Consider the following 17,886-nt stretch of genomic DNA (forward strand, 5'->3'; position numbering starts at 1 on the left):
TCAAGAATTTCATAGAGGAAGAAATGCAAACTTCAGAGCAGGCTTTAACTGAAATATGTGCATTAAGAGATTTAGATTTACATGGTTGGGTTTTTGTGAACTTGTTTCTTTTGTGTGTGTGTGTGTGTGTGTGTGTGTGTGTGTGTGTGTGTGATATATATTTATTAGTTTATGGGCACACATGTGTGCTTCCTTGGGGAAGCCAGTAATATATGTTGTTGTCTTTTCTCAATCATTTTTCACCTTTATTGCTTGAGATCTCTCCCATTGAACCTGCATCTCAATAACTTGATAGATTGCTGAGCTACAGAGAATCCCCTGACTCCAGCTGTCCTCTTCCCTCACTGATGCTACAATTACAAGCATATGCTACTGTCCTCAGATTTTTATTTGAGTTCTGGTGGTCTGATCTCAGGCCCTTATGCTTGCATAGCAAACATTTTGTACAGTCAGCCAACTCCCCAGTTCTGAGAATGGGTTTCCTCACAGACTCCCTAGCACCATTTAGTTTAACAGAAGCAGACTAAGTTAATTTCACTTATTGTCTGGCTAACAATTCCATGCTTTAGAAATTATAAATATGGAGAGTAAAAGAAACTTCAAACATCCATACAAAAAAGACTGATAGGCAGCTAAGAAACAGATATCTAAATGGATGAAAATAAGAGTTATGTTCATGGGGGCTGGAGAGATGGCTCAGAGGTTAAGAGCACTGTCTGCTCTTCCAGAGGTCCTGAGTTCAATTCCCAGTAACCACATAGTGGCTAACAACCATCCGTACTGAGATCTGATGCCCTCTTCTGGCCTGTAGGCATACATGCAGGCAGAAAGCTGTATGTTGTACACATAATAAATAAATATTTTAAAAAAAGATTTATGTTCATAAGATAATTTGTTTACTTTCCCATCCCAGTACTATATCAACTAGCATATGCTATCCTGTGCTGATGTAACAAATCCTAAAGTCTTAGTAACACTGATGAAAATTCACTTATTGCATAAAATTCAATTATGTTATTCTTGTGGACTTATATCATCATCTGAACAGAAATGGAATCTGAATAAAACAGAGGATTCTAACAAACAGCACGCCAAACTAGAGAGAGGACATGAGAGGCAGGAAAGAACTCAAAAGAGACATTTCACAGGGAGTGAAGGGGGACTAGAAGATTAGCTGCATGAACACTAATTGAGACTTAAATTCGAAGTAGTAAAAGAAACATGTTTTAGTTATTGGAATGTCCTATAAAAATCAGTCTAGAAATCCAAATCTTGCAGATTTGGTACAGAAACACAGTACCTGGAAATCCAAGCAGAAAGAGCTCTATTGTAAAAATAAATAAATAAAAATTTTATAAAGTGAAAATCTGCTTGGAGTACCCAATATACAATTTACAAACCACATGAAGCTCAAGAAGAAGGAAGACCAAAGTGTGGGTGTTTCAGATCTCCTTAGAAGGAAGGACAAAAATACAGAAGGAAATATGGAGACAACATGTGGAACAAAGACTGAACGAAAGGCTGTCCAGATACTGCTCCACCTTGGGGATCCATCCCATATACAGACACCAAACCAGACAATATTGTGCATACAAGAAGTGCATGCTGACAGGAGCCTGATATAGCTCTCCGCTGAGAGGCTCTGCCAGAGCCTGACAAATACGAGGCAGATGCTCACAGCCAATCATTGAACTGAGAACAGGGCCCCCAATGGAGGAGTTAAAGGACTAAGTAGCTGAAGGGGTTTGTAAACTCAAAAGAAGAACTACAATATCAACCAACTTGATCCCTAGAGCTACCAGGGTCTAAAACACCATCCCAAGAGTATATAGGGATTAACTTATGGTCCCATTCACATACGTAGCACAGGATGGCCTTGTTGGGCTTCAATGGGAGGAGAGGCCCTTGGTCCTGTCAAGGCTTGATGCCCCAGTGTAGGAGAATGTCAGGGCAGGAAGTTGGGAGTGAGTGGGGAGGTGGGTGAGGGAGTGGGGAGGTGGGTGAGGGAGTGGGGAGGTGGGTGAGGGAGTGGGGAGGTGGGTGAGGGAGTGGGGAGGTGGGTGAGGGAGTGGGGAGGTGGGTGAGGGAGTGGGGAGGTGGGTGAGGTAGTGGGGAGGTGGGTGAGGGAGTGGGGAGGTGGGTGAGGGAGTGGGGAGGCAGGTGAGGGAACACCCTCAGAAAAGGGGGCAGGATGATGGGATAGCACATTTCTGGAGGGGAAACTTGGAAAGGGGATACCATTTATAATGTAAATAAAAAATCCATTAAAAAAAAAGTCATGAAAACTAGAAGCAGTGCCTTGTATTTCTTTTCTGTTTGAGAAAACTAGGTTCGTGGTTTACCAAAAATGTATGACAAGTTATTGTCAGGCTCACGTCTACATGTCTTTCAAACTATTTTAGTGGTGGTATTCATGTATAAAGCCAGATGTGTTCACACAAGCCCATCCAGAGTTCTCGTTCAGGAAACAATAAGTACCATGTAAGACTTGGCAGATACTGAAGGAATACAATTCTCTCTTCTTTATATGCAGGATGACATCCAATCAAGTTTCTGTCATCTGTTAGAACCACCATTTATTAGACTTCACTGATTGATACCTCAATAAGAGCCAGCTTCCTGGAGTCAAGACTCACTGCTGTTTATTTTAATGATAAAGCAATCAAAATGAAACAAATCCCAATGCCTGTTCCACATAGAAAACACAAAAGTACATGGTGTTGGTTCATGTCATTTCTTTGTGTCCTTCTGTTCACCCAATGCTTTAATTGTGAGAGACAAATAAAGGATGCTTATATGTCAATGTCCTGAGTCTCCTCCAGTGGAATTTATGAAATGGAAAGAAATACTTGTCCTCCTCAAAGTTGTTGATAATCAGGGTGATTGCTCAGGGGGCACATTCTGCTTTCCAGTTGTAGAAGTTGAGCAGCTTCTGATATGATCTGATTGTGCTTCCCTCTAGAGATGGCTTACTATTATTACTTTAAAACTTTTATTATTCCCAAACACGCAGTATTGGCTACAAAATACTGTATTTGATTTTTTAAGGATGCGTCAGCACAGTAGTTAGCTTCCCAGTGTAAAACCAGTTGATGCTACACATAATATAAACTTAAGAAAGTAGTTAGATTTCTGGGTTTGAAAATCAAGCTTCCTGAATAGCGCAGACTTCCGTGAGACAAATATTGAACACGATGACTCACCATCCCGATGTGGGAAATCACTTGAAAGGCAACAACTAGAGGGAGACTCAGGACTGGAGAGCTTTTTGCACACTTGGGCAAGAGATATGCTGTAATCAGAATGTAACAGCATTAATTTATACAAAACTTTCTTTTGGAGCACCTAACTCATCATCTAATCAATATAGAAACTTATTAATGGGTCCGGCAACTTTTCTTCAGGACAACATCAATGGATTTGAAATAACTGTTAAAGTCACTTAAACATTTGCATAAAATTCTGTACCTCAGGTCTGAGTGGTTAAAAAACCCATCTGGGAAGACATTTTCTTAGTGCCATTTCAATGTTGTTAGGTACTGGTGCTCTCCATCAGCTCCAAACTTACAGGGTCACTGTGTGAAACCTCACAAAGAAGAAGCTGATTCCCTCACATGCAGAAAGGGCAAATGGCCATGGGGCCAGCAAAGAGAGCATCAGGCTTGTGTGAAAGTGGAACGTTCACAATTCAATGTTTCCACCCACAAGTTCCTCAGCATTCAAATGTCATATAATATTTCATTTTCCTCACATTTCTCACATACACATGCACACATACACACACACACACACACACACACACACACACACACACACTCACACACACGCCTCCAGGCAAATACGAAACTCCCTCTCTGGATACAAATAAAAAAAGCTATGGGGGTGAAGCTCACTTTTTATTTCTCTAATCTTTCATGAGGCCATGTTTTTTCCCCTCAAGCCTTAAAATAATTAAAATCAGAAAACACATCCTAACTCATGATTTAAAGAGTATATTCTTGTTATTCTCAAAGAATTTTCTTTTCAGCTCAAACAACATTAATGTTTTATATATACAGAGTGAAAGAATGAGACGTTGGGCTCAAATACACTTTACATTGAAATTAAGAACTATGTATGCCTATTATTAACAAAAATATTAAATCCAGAGTCTTCCCTAAATTTTGTAAGAATTGGCAAATGTATTATTTAAAAACGTATCTTTCTAACTAGGAAATCTCATTTTTAACGCCCTCAGACTTTTATATAAGTCTACTCAAAACTATCATCAACTAAATAGCAATCCAGACATGTTCATTTTCCCAGAGAAAACAGACAGCTATGCTATAAAAATCTGATGCATTGTTATGCTGATTTTAAGACAAAGTTCAGAGTATTTTTAGATATTGCCAGAAAAGCAATTCAATTTCCATGTCTGCCACAAGTATAATTTTGGTTTGTTTAATTGCAAATTGTTTATTGGGTTACTTTATGAAAAAACACTGCAGGAACTAGAGAACTGCATACACCTGTATTCTAGTGGCATTGACCATCTAAATCTCTGATACTCTAGGACATGAAAAAAAAAATAGACTGTTACAGAAAACTCAGGTGTGCTCACGGTGGCCTACTGCATACATCACGAGTTGATCTGTACCTAACTCCATATCTGGGTCTCACAGTCGTCTTACATTCCTCTACTTCAGAAAAAGGAACATTACTTCACATTTATCCAAACAAAATTGCTTAAGCCCACTGCCCTACAGCCGTTATCAAAAACATCATTGAGATAACCAAACTAGATAGGACACTGTTTCAGAAGTCCTTAGCCCCCTCATTCTTTTTGAAATCTTTGAAGTTAAGCCTGATGGGAATGAATTTTTGGGACTAAACTACTGTATAGAGATGGTTCTTTTGGAAGTTTCTGCTACATTAACAAGGATACCATTTGATGAACCATTCTAGTCGGTCTCTAAATGACCCAAGAGGAAATATCTACTCTTACCAGCAGGAATTGCCTTTTGTTTTTCTAGACAAAAATAGGATTCGAAATCTATGTGCTTTGGTTCTGATGCTTCTTAAAAATCCATAGTCAAGGGCTGGAGAGATGGCTCAGCAGTTAAGAGCACCCGACTGCTCTTCCAGAGGTCATGAGTTCAATTCCCAGCAACCACATGGTGGCTCACAACCATCTGTAAAGAGATCTGATGCCCTCTTCTGGTGTATCTGAAGACAGCTACAGTGTACTTATATATAATAAATAAAATAAATCTTTAAAAAAAAAATCCATAGTCAAATTAGTGGCAAGGTGCAGTGTGCACACTCCCCAGACACAGGTTTGAGCTCCTTTCTCTGTTATATTTTTACAAAAATTTCCCTCCATAAAGTTCTTTTATCTTAACTATTTCAGTGTACAGTTAAGTTGTGTACAAACATCACACAGTTTGATGAGTTTTCACAAGTGAACAAGTCCTTTCAGACAATACCAAGGGTAGATAGGAGGGATCACTTCAGATCCTTATGCCCCCCACCCCCTTCTAAGAGCAACCAGAAGCAGAGCTCAGAAGTTGGTTTTGTTTGAGAATTGAAAATCAAATGAACACATTGTGCTTTTGAGACTATGTAGCACTTATCCCTCAAAATTAATATTATACTGATGATACTAACATATCGAACTCTGAAACTTCCGCTTGCTTATTCATTCCATAATCATTTAGGGCCTCTGTTATTCCTATTTACATGGTTTCTAAGAATTCTAAACACGTTGCCAAAAATTGTTTAGAATAGGCAGAATTCTTGGCTATGTCACCAAAAGAACAAGATAAATTGTACTTCATGAAAATTCTTAAACATTCTTTGTGATAACATCACTATTTTAGAACTAAACTGTCAATAGAATAAGAAATAATTTACAAAATCACCTATTTGATAAGTGATTTTTATACAGAACATTAAAAGAACTCAGTATTCAACAATAGCAGTGAACAAATGCCTGGCTCAAAAATGAGCATAGGACAAGACCTTCTCTATGGACAATCACATGCAAAGTAGTGAATGTCACATGTGCATTCAAGAAATACAAGCCTGGTGGGATGACATTGTGGGGCAGTGGGCTAGGAAAGGAACTCTAATTCTTGGTTGAGATAGGTCAAATCCCCTGGGACCCTAAGGAACAAGAGAAACATTCCCAGTCTCCCAGGAGATGAGGCCCCTCTCACACAGCTAGACCCCCTCCACAGACCCCTGTAGAAAGGTTTGAGACAGTTCAGCCATGTAGGACAATGCCCCAAGACCTCAACAATTGGGGACATGAACACAGGTCAAGTAGGCTAAAGACAGATCTGTAATGTATAAGCAGGACCATGCTCCTAAATGTGTAGATGAGGAATTCCCAAGCTCTCAGGCCAAACCAATAGGAAGCATCTGCTGTCAAACACTAACTCATCCCCAAACTGTCTATAAAGAATCCTATACACACAAGAATCACTTCCTTGTCTGAGAGCTTCTGTCTTAAGAGCTATAACACTGCCACTTGGAGAAGAGATCTGCTCTCCTGAAATCGCCCCCAGAAGCTCCCCTGCACCCCTCACAGGCTAGTCAGTCTCCTGCTATAGTCAGATCCTACTATAAAACCTATACTCAACAAAACTGGAAATCCTGGAGGAAATGGACAGATACCAGGTACCAATGTTAAATCAGGATCAGATAAACCATCTAAACAAATCCATAACTCCTAAAGAAATAGAAACAGTCATTAAAATCTCCCAACCAAAAAAACCCAGGACCAGATGGGTTTAGTGCAAAACTTTTTCAGACCTTCAAAGAAAACCTAATACCAATACTCCTCAAAATATTCCACAAAATAGAAACAGAAGGAACACTACCCAATTAGTTATTTGAAGCCACAATTATGCTTAAACCTAAACCACACAGAGACCCTACAATGACAGAGCACTTCAGATCAATTTACCTCATGAATATCAACCCAAAAGTATTCAGTAAAATTTTCACAGACCAAGTCCAAGAACACATCAAAATGATGATTCGTCATGATCAAGTAGGCTTCATCCCATGGAAGCAAGATAGTACAATATATGGAAATCCATCAATGTAATCCAATATATAAACAAATTCAAGGAAAAAACCCACATAATCATTTCATTAGATGCTGAGAAAGCATTTGACAAAATTCAACACCCCTTCATGATAAAAGTCTTGGAAAGATCAGGAATTCAAGACCAATACCTAAACATAGTCAAAGCAATATACAGCAAACCAGTAGTCAATATCAAACTCAAAAGAGAAATTTAAAGCAATCCCACTAAAATCAGGGACTAGACAAGGCTGCCCACTCTCTTCCTACCTATTCAATATAGTACTTGAATTTCTAGCCAGAGCATTTAGACAATAAAAAGAGGTCAATTGGGATGCAAAATGGAAAGGAAGAATTCAAAATATCACTATTTGCAGATAATATGATAGTATACTTAAGTGACCCCAAAAATTCCAACAGAGAAATCCTGGAGCTAATAAAAAACTTCATCAAAGTGACTGGATATAAAAGGAACTCAAACAAATCAGCAGCCTTCCTCTACTCAAAGGACAAACAGGGCAAGAAAGAAATGAGGGAAACAACACTCTTTATAATAGCCACAAATAATACAAAATAGCTAGTTGTGACTCTAACAAAGCAAGTAAAAGATCTGTATGACAAGAACTTCAAGTCTCTGAAGAAAGAAGTCAAAGATCTCAGAAGATGGAAAGATCATCCCATGCTCATGGATTGGCATAATTAATATAGTAAAAACAGCCATTTTGCCAAAAGCAATCTACAGATTCCATGCAATCCCCATCAAAATTCCCATTCCAATTCATCATAGAATTAGAAAGAGCAGTTTTCAGATTTATTAGAAAAACAAAAACCCATGATAGCTAAAACTATTCTCAACAATAAAAAGAACTTCTGGGGGAATTATCATCCCTGACCTCAAGCTATATTATAGAACAATCATGTTAAAAACTGTATTAAAAGGCAAGTATATCAATAGAATAGAATTGAAGACCCAGAAATGAACCTACACACCTATAGTCACTTAATTTTTGACAAAGTAACTAAAAACTATCCAATGGAAAAAAGATAGCATTTTCAACAAATGAGGCTGGCTGAACTAGAAGTCAGTATGTAGAAGAATGCAAATTGACCCAATCTTATCTTCTTGTACAAAAGTTAAATCCAAGTGGATCACAGATGTTTACATAAAACCAGACACACTGAAACTAATAGAGGAGAAAATGGGGAAGAACCTGGAACACATAGGCACTGGGGAAAATTTCCTGAACTGTACACCAATGGCTTATGCTCTAAGTTCAAGAATTGACAAATGGGACTTAATAAAATCGCAAAGCTTCTGTATGGGTCAGGAAACTGTCAATAGGACAAAACGGCAACCAACAGAGTGGGAAACGTTCTTTACCAATCCTACATTCCATAGAGGGATAATATCTAATATATACAAAGAACTCAAGAAGTTAGATTCCAGAGAATCAAATAGCCCTATGAAAAATGGGATACAGAGCTAAACAAAGAATTCTCAACTGATGAATATCGAATGGCTGAGAATCACGTAAAGAAATGTTCAACATTCATAGTCATCGGGGAAATGAAAATCAAAACAACCCTGAGATACCACCTCACACCAGTTAGAATGGCTAGGGTCAAAAACTCAGGCGACAGTAGATACTGGCAAGAATGTGGAAAAAGAACACTTCTCCATTGTTGGCAGGACTACAAGCTTGTACAACTACTCTGGAAATCAGTCTGTACATTCCTCAGAAAATTGGACAATAGTACTACCTCAGGCCCCAGCGATACCACTCCTGGGCATATACCTGAGAGATTCTCCAACATATAAAATGGACACATGCTCCACTATGTTCATAGCAGCCTTATTTGTAATAGCCAGAAGCTGGAAAGTACACAGATGTCCTTCAAGAGAGGAATGGGTACAGAAAACATGGTTTATTTACACAATGAAGTACTACTCAGCTGTTAAAACAAGGACATCATGAAATTCTTAGGCAAATGGATAGAACTACAGAGGTATCATTCTGAGTGAGATAACCCAGTCACAAAAGAACACACATGGTATGCACTCACTGATAAGTTCATATTAGCCCAAAGCCCTTGGTCCTTTAAAGCTTGTTTCCCCAGTGTAGGGTAATGCCAGTGTGTTGAGGTTGGAGTGTGAGGAAGGGGAATGTGGGCATCCTCATAGAAGCAGGGGGAGGGAGAGGCGGAAGGGTAAAGGTGGAGAAAGGGGATAATATTTGAAATGTAAATACATCAAATGTACAAGAAAAATAAAATTATTAAAAACATAAAAAATTGGGACATGTGAACCATAAGTAAATTAATATATCTTTTTAGTAGTGACATCCATCATTGCTTTTTACAAAAAAAAAGTCTGAAGCAAATTAAAACTCCAATAAGTAGTTAAATGAACAGTTAAGTCACAGCACAATTACCATAATTTCTCATTAGTTGATATTTATAGTAAGCAGCATTTTGTGGCTGATAAATTTTGATTATCTTTCTAAACATTTATTTGTAGTTATTTTCTTCAGCTTATAGCTGATACATTTTATTCCAAGACTCTATCTCTAATTAGCGGAGGTTAGAGCGTTTACCCATTGGTGCTTCATGTGCTGACTACAGGCTTTGACACAGTTCCTCATCTTTAAAACGAGTTTAACAATAATGTATAAGATTTTGAGGAGAAAACTAAAGGGGCGCCTATAGTCTGTAATGAAATGTAAAGAAAGCAGCTGTCTAAAGCATTGATGTTGTTTATGTATTCAACACTATACTCCATGCACATGGTGTCTCAATTTTCTGGTCAGCTCTGATATCCTTGCATGAGTACTTCTTAGGGCCATCTGAATCATCCACCCTCATGACTGATTGCATTATGTAATGGAGTGGAGAACAAAATAGAGTGGTTGCATATATAATTGTGATGTGAAATTTGATCGAATTTTAAATATGTCATAACGGGATTTAAAATGTATTAAATGTCCCATCCTTTCTGAATTTTTAACCTTCCTTACAGATACAATACATAGTTGATGATTGACAATATACATCTATACACCCACTTTCCCATTCCATACTGACAAAGCACCAATCCATAACCCTTAGAATTTATCATTGTTACCTTATTCAGTCAATTCAGACAAGATTAACTGATAGCCATGAAAGGCAGGGAGTGTCCTAGACTGTCACCAATGACCTTGCATTCCCTCACAGTATCACAGCAGAGAAAAAAAAAAGAGAGGTCTTGACATAAAAATGAATGGGCAACTTGAGGCAACAGTCATAGTTGATGAGCTCACAAGCGTAGGAAAGTCAAGCAAATGCTGGGTAAGGAAGGAACAGTTTCTTTCCCAAATCCTCGTAAATAAGCATAGACTTGCTTCCACCTTGATTTATGCCTAAAGGTGTTATCAGAGACAGACCCTCCATAACCAGAAAATAATAGCTCTCTGGCATTTAGAAAAACTGCTTACAATGATTTTTCTTGGAACAGATTACACACAACATAAATATCAGTTAATTAATTAAAGATCCAATCATAAATGTATACATGAAAGTTTTTGTAAATAAAGCAAAGGAGAAGCAAACTTTAAAATCTGAGCTAGGAAAATGGCATACCCAAAATGTACTCATTCAGCATGTGCTAGGCCCTGTTCTCCAATCCTCCAATTCTCACTTCTACTCCATAAACATCCTAAGGGCTTTACATGGACTTCCTTGCTCTGTCTTCAATTGAGAGCTTTCGTAGCCCTCAATGAAAGGCAAAGCCACGGGAGTAGATGCATGTGAAAAATGTGCTGTAAGTTGACTCAGTTCTCAAAGCTTACAAGGAAAAGGCAAGGATTCAAACTAAGTCATGCGTTTTCAAGCTCGGACATAGCCACAACAGCTTCATGATAATTCCTGTCAGATCCATTTTCATATCCAATTCTCCTATGTTTTGGAAATAGATATCACAGAAAACTCAGTGAAGGAAGTGTAACTGGTTTTCTTTCTCTTCTGGGGAACAAAAAGGCTTTGGAAAACTAAGGCTGTTAACTACTGAAGATTGAACATAATGGAATTATAAAAGTCTAGATTTCTCAGGGTACCTTCCTCAATTCTGTGTGCTATGTTAAGTGGTGCACACCTCAAAAAATAGAGACTCTGGAAATACTTCATTCTTTTTTTTTTTTTCAGAAGAAACCAGAGGGAATGTAAAGGAACCAACTCCAATAAATTCCAAACTATGCCACAAAACTTATTTTGTAGCTAAGACAATCGACGCAAAAGCACACTTTCTTTTTAGGTCTTACATGCACACACTGAACAAAACAATGTCTGGCTCCATGTTCTGAGAAGCCTCCAGGAATCAACAAAAATGGAGCACCTTACACTCCACCATGATGATAGGTCTATAGGTACCAGACACACCGAAAACGGTTATTTCCCAACATGGGGTACATACCTACATGAACTGTGCACCATTTCAAATCTCCCCTTAAAATACCTTCTAATAAATGCCAAACACTCATTTGGGTTCCCATGCTTTCATGGATGAATATGGGTGAACTGGCCCTTTGCATGCCACATGCAGCAAAACATTAGGAGCACAGTTGAACAGCAATATGAGTAACTGGCAAAGGTTATTTGACATCCCTGCACTACCCTAGAACTAGGTTAGTTATAGTTCCATTTATAAGATAGGAACATGATACTCTTTATAATACATCCCCAATCTAGGCAAATACAAGAAGTGGTACAAAATAATCTGAATATGATCAAAATTATATTCAAAGTTGGAAAGGGTCTCTACAGAGGAATTTGACCCATGTATGTCACTGGGGGCCTTTTTCTTACTACAATTTTCTGTCATGTTAAGGAAAGAATGAGATACCATTGGGATTCTGTGATAAAATATGACTGGTGGTGGTGAATACAGTAGCTAACATCCATGGTTGACATTTGTAAGGTTGAAAGTCAAAGACCAATGTACGAGAGATTTATTGACAGCCACAGGCACTCCTGAAATGTAATCATCTTCTTACTGTGACCTCTCAATGTAGAGGAAGGCAAGACTCTGATGTCTTCCACATCTTACAGCCACTAATTTCCTGATAGTGACCCCATCCTCATGGTCCTTCTCACTGTCCTTTTCAAAGACTGTACCTCTAAGTTCCATCATCCAAGAAGCTAATCGTGACTTTCAGGAAAACTCAATGTTCAGTCTACCACAAGGAGCTATCGCTAACTTTATCGGGCCCTAAAAGATATGAATAAATACATTTTTAATGTACTGAAAATTTAAAGGCTCTCTAGTGTGTTATCTACTTGTTTAAAATATAATTTAGACTCATAAATTTTTTGCAGTGTTCTCCATAATCTTTTAAAGTGCTATTTAAGTGTTCACATGATTTTCATTCAACCTGAAGCCTGTATTTTACTCAAACTTTCCCTTTAGGGTGCTCATCAGAAAGCCGACTGCAATCTACCTTCAGATTAAGGACGTTTATGCACTCAAACTTGCATGTACCTTTTCAATATTAGTTTCTTCCACCTCTGATGTCAATATGATTCACACCTCACAAAGTTTAAATTATATTCCAGTGATGTGCTTGTTAAAATTACCACATACTATCTACAAAAGCCTTGGTCCTATAATAGTAATATGAAGCTAAACCATATTTAAAACATGGTAAAGGACGCATCTGTGCAGGGCTGGTGAGCAGCTCAGTGTACAGAAGTTTGGGGATATGAATTTGAATCCCCAGAAAACAATGTAAAAGAGTGGGCATGGTCCAACCCAGGTGACCTGGAGTGAGGCAAACCCAGGCAGGGATCAAGGGCTTGCTAGTCCTAATATGTCACTAAGTTACTGAGAAACCCTATCTCAAGGAAATAAAGCTGAGAGTGATGGAGCAGAACACAGGATCTCCTCCAGCCTCTGCACAAGCACAGGCATGCATACACACTCACTGATGCGTGCACATTTGTATACACACACACACACACACACACACACACAGTTTATCTGTGTAAAGTTGAGTATATTTATATACTCTCCAACATCTATTCCAAAAAACATCTGTAGGCCAGATATCACTACTGTTTGCTTTCTGTATGCCTCCGTTAAACTTGTACATATTCAGAAATACATCATTTACAAAAGACAAAACAGGAGATTTAGGACTCTGATTGTAATGATGAAAGACAAAATGTCTGCTTCACACACTGCTCTTACTAGAAGCATCACAATCAACCCTAAAAGAAAAGAAAGATCACAGTAATACCATAAGTTTAATGAGACACAGAAAATTTAGCTTTACTTTAAAACAATGTACCTTGGGAACACAACAATGGACAGCATATCATCTTTAATTTCTCATGATTACCAAATTCTGGTTAAGGAAGATGGTTCAGGGGGTAAAAGTGCTTGCTTTCACCAAGCCTGACTATGTGAATTCAGTTCCTGGAACCCACATGGTATGAAGAAAAAGCTGACTCCTGGAAGTTAACCTCTGGCCTAAAAATGTTGGCCCTGTACACACACTCATACCCAATCATGTGAATATATACGATAAATAAATATACAAACAAAACGATACTATTCCTCAAATTTGGAAATCTGCTCCCACATTTGGAGTATTAATAACAGTGTACCAAAAGGTTTGCCTAATTTTTATTTGGTAAATCCACTCATTTACTTTTATTTGGTAATTACATTTTCTTATCACCTACAGTGATTTTATTTAGCTGGAGACTCCTAGAAGACAAAAGTGGAATGTACTTGGGCAGCCACAGACATTTAACGATGAAACACAAGCTTTTAATTAAGTTTCAAATAAAATAAATTCTTAGCACAAGTGCCTGTCATTACTATAAATGGAAACTGCTTTGTTGGGTGGCAGTTGTTTTTCATTATTAAACATTCGAGACACCTGCTAAATAGCAAATCACAGCGGGAGGAATAATTGTTTTGAAAATACCATGGAAAATTAAAAGGAAATTTTGAAACAAGAGGTTCATACTTTGCAATAGAAATGTAGCATCCCGCAGGACCTGAGCTTTGATTACAGGTGGGCTAAAAGTGCCTGCAAAGACCTGAGGATAAGTCTACCACCGGAAGATACATTGTTGCCAATCACAGCATTAAGGACTATACGGCAGTGCTATTGGTTTGCAATAAGGGAAGTCAAGAAACGCTCTTGTGGTGAATGGCTGAACTCAGTAGTCAGAGCCTTCCCTGGAGCCCGGAGCTGAGTTACTTAAGTGTTGCACACAGTTTTCTGCCAACCCACACTTCCATTCCACGTCAGGTTACATTAAACAACTTTACTGACAATGTGTGAGAGTGCCATTGCCTTATCAGCATCAGCCAATGAACTCTTTGAAATAAGCCTCCAGAGATTTTTCTTATGGTTGGTGGAACTGCTTTTGGATTCTAGCAGCCTTGGGTTCCCAAACACTAATTCTCCCTGTTTTTACATCTCCTATCCCCCTATCCCCAGCTCAGTTTCTGCTCTGAAACAAGATGCGCAGTGGGTAAGACAAAATGTCGGGTGTAGCGCTACTGAATGACGCAGAGGCCCCACCCATCTTCAGTCCTAGTTTGTGGCTCAGATGTCTTTCCCCTAAAACATACAGCTTCTAACACTTCATTTACTTCCTTCTGAAATTATACATTAACTCAAGATGTTTGCTCATTCTGAGGACTATTTTTTATTTTCACAAATTTCATGTTTTAGTTAATTTCTGAGGAACAGCTGGGAATACATAAAGAAATCATGGCAAATCCCTGAAATGCTGTGCTGTGTCCCTCTGTGGATTAAAGTGACCCACAGAGACAGACTTTGAGATGCAGCAGTGGAACATGAGTTAACCAGCACAGGCCAAAGAGAACTTCAAGTAAACCAGGGGGCATGGACCTCTCATATAGTGAACCAAAACCATGTGGATAGATACATCAAAGGCAGTTTTATAGACAAACTAGCAAATAGCCCTAGCTTGCCAGAGAGAGGCCATTCCCCACTCAGATCTCCAGACAGCAACGTAGAATGTCAGAGAATGGTGATGGGTCTCTGTGTAAACGTCAGTATCTCCTCTCTTTCCAGTGGGTTCTGGGTCCCATCTTTTGGAGACTCTCCAATGTCCAAGAATCTTGCCTTCCTCATACAAAATCACAACCTCCCCGCGACCCTAGGCAAACATAGATACACGGATATCTTCTAGAAACACGAAATGAAAACACGATTAAATTTGTGTGCGTGCGTGCGTGCGTGCGTGCGTGCGTGTGTGTGTGTGTGTGTGTGTGTGTGTGTGTGTGTGTGTGTGTGTGCGCGCGCGCGTGCCTGCGTGCGTGCGTGCGTGCGTGCGTGAGGGATGGGGCAGAGTTTGTTTCACATTAGAAAACAAATTGTGGGGCTGGAGAGATGGCTCAGCGGTTAAGAGTACCCGACTACTCTTCCAGAGGTCCTGAGTTCAATTCCCAGCAACCACATGGTGGCTCACAACCATCTGTAAAGAGATCCGATGCCCTCTTCTGATGTATCTGATGACAGCTACAGTGTACTTATATATAATAAATGAATAAATCTTTAAAAAAAAAAAAGAAAACAAATTGTGCAGGTTGTGGTATTCTCCGACCCCAACTTACACACCTGAGAAAACTTCCAGATGCAAGAAGTCAAGACACGACAAAGGCCTATGTATTCTTTGAACTGGGTCACCTGGTTGTAACTCACCAGATGATCAGTAAACTAGAATTGTGAAGGTCACTGGTTAACTTGTGGGTTTCTATTGCCACCCTACAAGTCAATTTGAACTTTCTAAAGAGATGCTTCTAGAACTCAGTACCTTCTCTCTGCCCTCAAAACCTATGCATTTTAAGAAATTTATTATTATTATTATTATTATTATTATTATTATTAATCAGTAGTAGTAGTAGTAGTAGTAGTAGTAGTAGTAGTAGTAGTAGTAGTAGTAGTAGTATTTTGAAAGAAAAGCTGTTAGCAGGCCAGCCCACTGTTACTCTTTATCCCAACAACTTCTCCAGGGTTCAAGGACATATCCCACATGTACCCAACAGGCTATAGCCAACAAGGCATGCTTTTGAAGGCAGCCCAGCTGGGTTAATGTCTCCTTGCTAGAGTAGCCTTTGAAGTCCTCTGAAATGAGCTTTGTGAGGATAGGACTTCCAGCATGTGGCAGCACCGTCTGCAGAGAGGTGGAAGGGGATGGGGTTGGGGGTGGTCTGACTGAGAGTCCTGCTAACCTGCTCCCGGCTACTCCTTCCCGCGCACAACTCACCAGCTTCTAGCTGCTTTCTCTGTGTCCCAGGAAGCGTCTGCCTTCCTCCCGCCGCACTCTTCGTCTTCCTGCAGCCCAACTCCCGGCGTCCCGGCCCAGGCATCAGGGGCCACCCGGGCACTTGGGTGCCCCAGGAGGCGCACCGCTACACCGCCTAGTCGCGAGGCGGTCAGCGCTGACCGGGAGAAGACGCGGCGGAGCGCGGGGTGCGCGACTCACCTTGGGGAGCCAACCCAGCAGCAGCTGACACTGATGCCGCCACTTCCGCGCTCTCAGCTCCGTGTGGCCGGAGTCCGTGCAGCCCCAGGTGCAGCTCGGAGTAGAGGTGCGAGCCCGCTGAGCAGGGACTCCTGCAGAGCAGCCAGACACCCGGATGCCAACCAAGTGAGAACTAGCCCGCTTATCCAACCGGTAATGAGTGTGGCCCACAGGCGTGAGGCAAGGAAAACGCATAAAGCACTAGTGAAGACAGAGATACTCGGAGGAGCAGCTTCTAGGGTTTCTCCTGCGCTCAGGTTCTTCGCGCTCCTGCTTTAGGTGCATTATCTTAGAACCCACCCTGCTCAGCTTTAACAGTATTTCCAACAGCCTCGCTCAGCGCACGCAGAACCACTGGATGAGAGCACTGCCAGGATACACAATGTCCACAGCCACAGGAGATCCTGCTTGGAGTTCCTTTCTTGATCTCCCCTTCCTTCTACGCCTCTGGGTTCTAGGGTGTACCAGTGTGCTTTTCTACATTAATCTTTCTCAGGACTCATCCTGGGGTCTTACTGAAGTTAATATGTCAATACCACAAAGGGCAGGAGGGAACGGCCCCCTGAGCTTGTGCTTCTTTAATGGTTTGACAGAGGTTCTGATCCAAAAATCACAGTTTAAGTTGTAAAACACAAAGAAGCAAACAAAGCATAATAAACATACATACATAAATAAATAAATAAATAAATAAATAAATAAGGAGTTTATTAGTATTAGCACATAAGAAAATGACGGTCCACTGTGCGTGTATTAACCCACTTCAACATGGTTCTCAGAAGGGAGCAAGCTTGCTTGTTTTCTAACAGTAATAATATAAACTTAACTACCATTAGCAAGCTGTTTTTCATGGGGTTCAGCTGCTAGGGGAGGACCAAATGTCTTGGAATAAAATGCATGCAAGGTTTATATTATTGTTAGCAATCAGGCTTGGTACAAGCCTGAAGACTTCTAATGCTGATCGACGGTTGGAAACATCAGGGAAACAGTGTATATGTTGTCAAGAGAAACCCGTTTAAATAACAACCTCCCAACAGTCATGTGGAAAGAAAAGGGGTAGAGCTGCAGAAATTTCTCAGAGGTTAACAGAGCTTGCTACTTCCGCCATGGGCCCAACCAAGTTCAGATCCTGGCATCCATAATCAGCTCACCTAGAAAATCAGCCCCAAGAAGGAGAATATTCCTTTGTTGCTGGTGGAAATGCAAATTTGTACATCAATCTGGTGGTTTCTCAGAAATTTTGAGCTAGTTCTACCTCTAGATACCACGTCCAT

The 17,886-nt window shown here is 39.9% G+C and overlaps 1 protein-coding gene across 4 annotated transcripts in view; it reads right to left on the reverse strand.

Annotated features, from left to right (window-relative positions):
* The window catches only part of LOC120097101 (uncharacterized), a 266,438-nt gene extending 249,548 nt beyond the window's left edge, over positions 1-16,890 (reverse strand). For 2 of the 4 annotated variants that reach the window (XR_015638206.1, XR_015638207.1), the window contains exon 1: positions 16,358-16,890. Coding sequence is in view for 2 of the 4 variants with exons in the window: in XM_087586771.1 (XP_087442897.1) it covers positions 16,358-16,460 (103 nt within the window). In the remaining 2 variants the exon portion in view is untranslated. The remainder of the gene's footprint in view (positions 1-16,357) is intronic. The other 2 variants (XM_087586771.1, XM_087586772.1) reach the window with 2 other exon arrangements.
* Positions 16,891-17,886: the final 996 nt, after the last annotated feature.

Source organism: Rattus norvegicus, chromosome 15 (assembly GCF_021556685.1).
Source record: "Rattus norvegicus strain SHRSP/BbbUtx chromosome 15, alternate assembly SHRSP_T2T, whole genome shotgun sequence".
NCBI lineage: Eukaryota > Metazoa > Chordata > Mammalia > Rodentia > Muridae > Rattus > Rattus norvegicus.